The 3,828-nt window shown below is 37.0% G+C and overlaps 1 protein-coding gene across 2 annotated transcripts in view; it reads left to right on the forward strand.

Annotated features, from left to right (window-relative positions):
• Positions 1-579: 579 nt before the first annotated feature.
• EBF1 (EBF transcription factor 1) overlaps positions 580-3,828 on the forward strand; it is a 511,782-nt gene continuing 508,533 nt past the window's right edge. For both annotated transcript variants that reach the window (XM_053718780.1, XM_053718781.1), the window contains exons 1-2: positions 580-1,308; positions 3,271-3,427. In XM_053718780.1, coding sequence (XP_053574755.1) covers positions 1,175-1,308; positions 3,271-3,427 — 291 coding nt within the window. In that variant the 5' untranslated portion in view covers positions 580-1,174. The remainder of the gene's footprint in view (positions 1,309-3,270; positions 3,428-3,828) is intronic.

Genomic DNA, 3,828 nt, shown 5'->3' on the forward strand with positions numbered 1-3,828 from the left:
TGCAGTGCATGTCATTCTATATGCAGTGCTGTCATTAAACTAATTATATACGTTGCTGTAATACACTAATGACGACCCAAGTTAGTAAAACGCTTCTCCAGATACAGGATCTTCACGTATTCTGCAACTTGATTTTCATGTATATGTAACTTACTGCCCTTATCACTCACACCCAGCAATACAAATGAGTTCCCATTTAGCAGCCTCTATGACCAATGAGACCTCTCATTACGGCTGCTGTGAGAAACAACTGCACTGCATTTGTCACATACCCTATCCCCAGCCTAATTGCTGAAATAATGTTATAACAAAAGGCATCAGTAAGGATACGCGGAGCACCGGGAGCAACTTTCTCAGCCTCCAAGAGAAAAAAAAAAACAAGGCGGGAAGGGTGTGGAGAAGGCGGTGCCTCACACTACAGATGAATCTTATTGGTTACGACGCAAAGGAAAAATGTTGTATGCAAATGATGGGCGTGGTTAGCGGCTCTTGTGCAGCCCTCTCCCTATGGGGTTTGTGGGCGCGTGTGTTGCTTTGGGGATAGTTAGTAGATTCCAGAGGGGACTAAAGCCAGGCGAGGCGGGGGGCAGCTGCAACCTCAGCATCCTTCATTCACTGCTTAATGTCCTACACTGGGGGAAGCAGGGTCTCTCAGGTCTCCAGTAAAGTCATCCTCTCCCCCCTCCCTGCCTCTCCAGCAAAGTAACATCGCTCCATCTGTACACACAACAGAGGACTACAGCAGCAGCCTTTGTGGCTCTCACCCTTGTTCCCTGCTACACTCTGGTGAAGAGCAGGCAGCCGGATAACGGCAGAGGACAACAAACTTCTATCTCGCTAAAGGGAAATGACACTTGGTCAAGTTGAAGCTTTTGTTTGTTAAACTGTCAGCAGAGAAAGTGTTGTCACCTCTTGTCATTGTTCTGCAAGGGACATCGTTTAATGTGCACCGTCCAGGAAATCTGCACCTCCAGCTGCTCGTTCCCTGCAGCTCCCCGCATATGACTCCTCCTGCCTGGGATCTGCTGACAGCTACGCGCAGCTCTTGCTTTGCCCAGCGCTGGGGGTGTGAGGCTGCTTTTTAGGCTTTTATTTGACCCCCAGTAAAACATAGGGCCTCGGAGAGGGGGTGCGCGGCCTCTTTTGGGAACCAGGGGGAGAGACGGCTGTTTTCATGTTTGGGATTCAGGAAAGCATCCAGAGGAGTGGGAGCAGCATGAAGGAGGAACCCTTGAGCAGCGGTATGAATGCTGTCCGGACCTGGATGCAAGGAGCTGGGGTCTTGGATGCAAACACAGCCGCCCAGAGGTAGGAGCATAGTGTGCCTAGGGGACCCAGCACCCACTGGCACCTCCCATGGTCACTGGACCTCCTGGTGCTGCTCTGGATACAGCTGATTTACTGAAATGTGTGACAGGACAATAATATCACATCTGTTCCCACCATTGTAACTAAACTAGCATGGAATGTGCATTAGAATCTATCTAACTATCTATAATCTATCTATCTATCTATAATCTATGTATCTCTATGTAGCTATCAATCTATTTATATATCTATAGTCTATCTCTATCTATCTATAATCTATGTATCTCTATGTATCTATCAATCTATTTATATATCTATAGTCTATCTCTATCTATAATCTATGTATCTCTATGTATCTATCAATCTATTTATATATCTATAGTCTATCTCTTTCTCTATCTATCTATAATGTATCTATCTCTAATCTATCTATTTCTATCTATCTATTATCTGTCTATATATATATATATATATATATATATATATATATATATATATATATATATATATATATATATAATCTATCTATATTTATCTAAATCTATCTATCTCTGTGCATAACACACACACACACATTTATTATTATTAGATATATATTATATATATATATGCACACACACACGCATACATACATACTTTTATGGAATAGTGCATAGTGAAACTTTGTTGGATATTAGATGAACAGGCATCAAATCTCGTATTTGATACCAGCACTAGCACTAAGCAAACGTAATAGATAGATAAATAGATAGATAATATATAGATAGATAGATAATAGATATATTAGATAGATATAGATAGATAATATATAGATAGATAATATTTAGATATATAAATATATAATATATAGATAGATAGATAATAGCTATATTAGATAGATATAGATAGATAATATATAGATAGATAGATAGATAGATTCTAATGGGAACTGTTTTTTCATGTACTATAGTTTTGAAGCACAGATAGGAACAGATTACTTTATATATAGAAGTTATGCTACATCTTCTACACTGTAAAAGGATATACATTTACACATACAGCCACAACATATACAGAATATATAAATGACATACATGTTTAATAAAATGCATGGGTACAACTCTTGTCATAAGAAATATCACCACATGCGTTAGTTTTTAATTTCCAATTAGCTGTGGATCATAAAGAGATGACTTGCAGTATTGTCTGAGAAATGTGTTTTCAATCAGCTCTGAAAAACCACAATCCCCAAATAAATAAACATCTATATAACAGAACAAATGGTTTAATTTAAAATATATCTAGCAAAGAACATACATTATAATATTCATAGTATTTTACATCAAAGTTCTGTTTACTTTCTAAATTTTTTTTTTGTAGTATTTGAGATAATAGGAAGAAAAAAAAGTTGCTTAACAAACGATGTACCAGTTTAATGAGGGGGTAATATTCTGTATGCAGAGAAGTGTTATACAGGTCTAAGTGGGATTAGATATGAGACAAGAGTGTACAAGAGATTTTAAATAAACTTAAAAAAGAGCAAATAAGAATTAAATAGTATACAGCTTTAGATTGTATGCAGAATAAATATTCTGTTAGCTGGAAAAAAAAGTAACCCTGAGATGAAAAATAGAAGCAAACATTTTTTTATTAGTGTATGATGTTAGCAGTGTTAGAAAACCAATGCACTTGTGGGTTAAAAGTAGAGTTAAAAGTTAGTCAAATTGTTTGTAAAATGTTCTGGATAACAGGATTTTTAATACAAATACAGGGGATTATATAGCTGATAAAAAATGAAGTATTTAAGAAGTGAACAGTATGTTATTAGGATTATTTAGCAATGGGACTGGAGCAGAACTTGGTATGTTTAGAAACCATATCCTGTTTAGTTATAGGGGTACTGGGTACTGATTATGGGGCTGTTTTGCTCCTGACAAGGGGTTATTGTCTTTGCCACGTCTAACACTACATTTCTGGCCGCAGTGGTGTTGGTCTGGCCCGGGCACACTTTGAGAAACAACCACCCTCCAACCTAAGGAAATCCAATTTCTTCCACTTTGTGCTGGCTCTGTATGATCGCCAGGGACAGCCGGTGGAAATAGAGAGGACAGCATTTGTGGGCTTTGTAGAGAAAGAAAAGGTGAGCAAATGAGCCCTCATACCTTTATTATACAAACAACTGATGTATAAATGTGTCCCTGATTTATGTCATTACTGAGCAGCATTAACCAAACCACAGGGGTCACTAGCACTAAATTACTATTTTATTTATATGAAAAAGAAACAATGTTTTCATCTCATTTGATAACATTTTGGAGAAATGTTCATTTGATTCTCTAAAAGCAAAATACTTTCCCGAAGATACTCATTTCGATGTGCAGATTTTTACTTTTTTACATCTTAGCATTTGAAGGTGATTTAGTTGCAAATTTCACAAAATATTGTATAGAAATAAATAATTATTGTTTAAAAACTTGAAGTAACTGATATTTGTTGCAGTTTTTTTTATCCCTTAAACATTTAATGTGCAGTGAACCTCTG

This window comes from Bombina bombina, chromosome 6 (genome assembly GCF_027579735.1).
Source record: "Bombina bombina isolate aBomBom1 chromosome 6, aBomBom1.pri, whole genome shotgun sequence".
Lineage (NCBI taxonomy): Eukaryota > Metazoa > Chordata > Amphibia > Anura > Bombinatoridae > Bombina > Bombina bombina.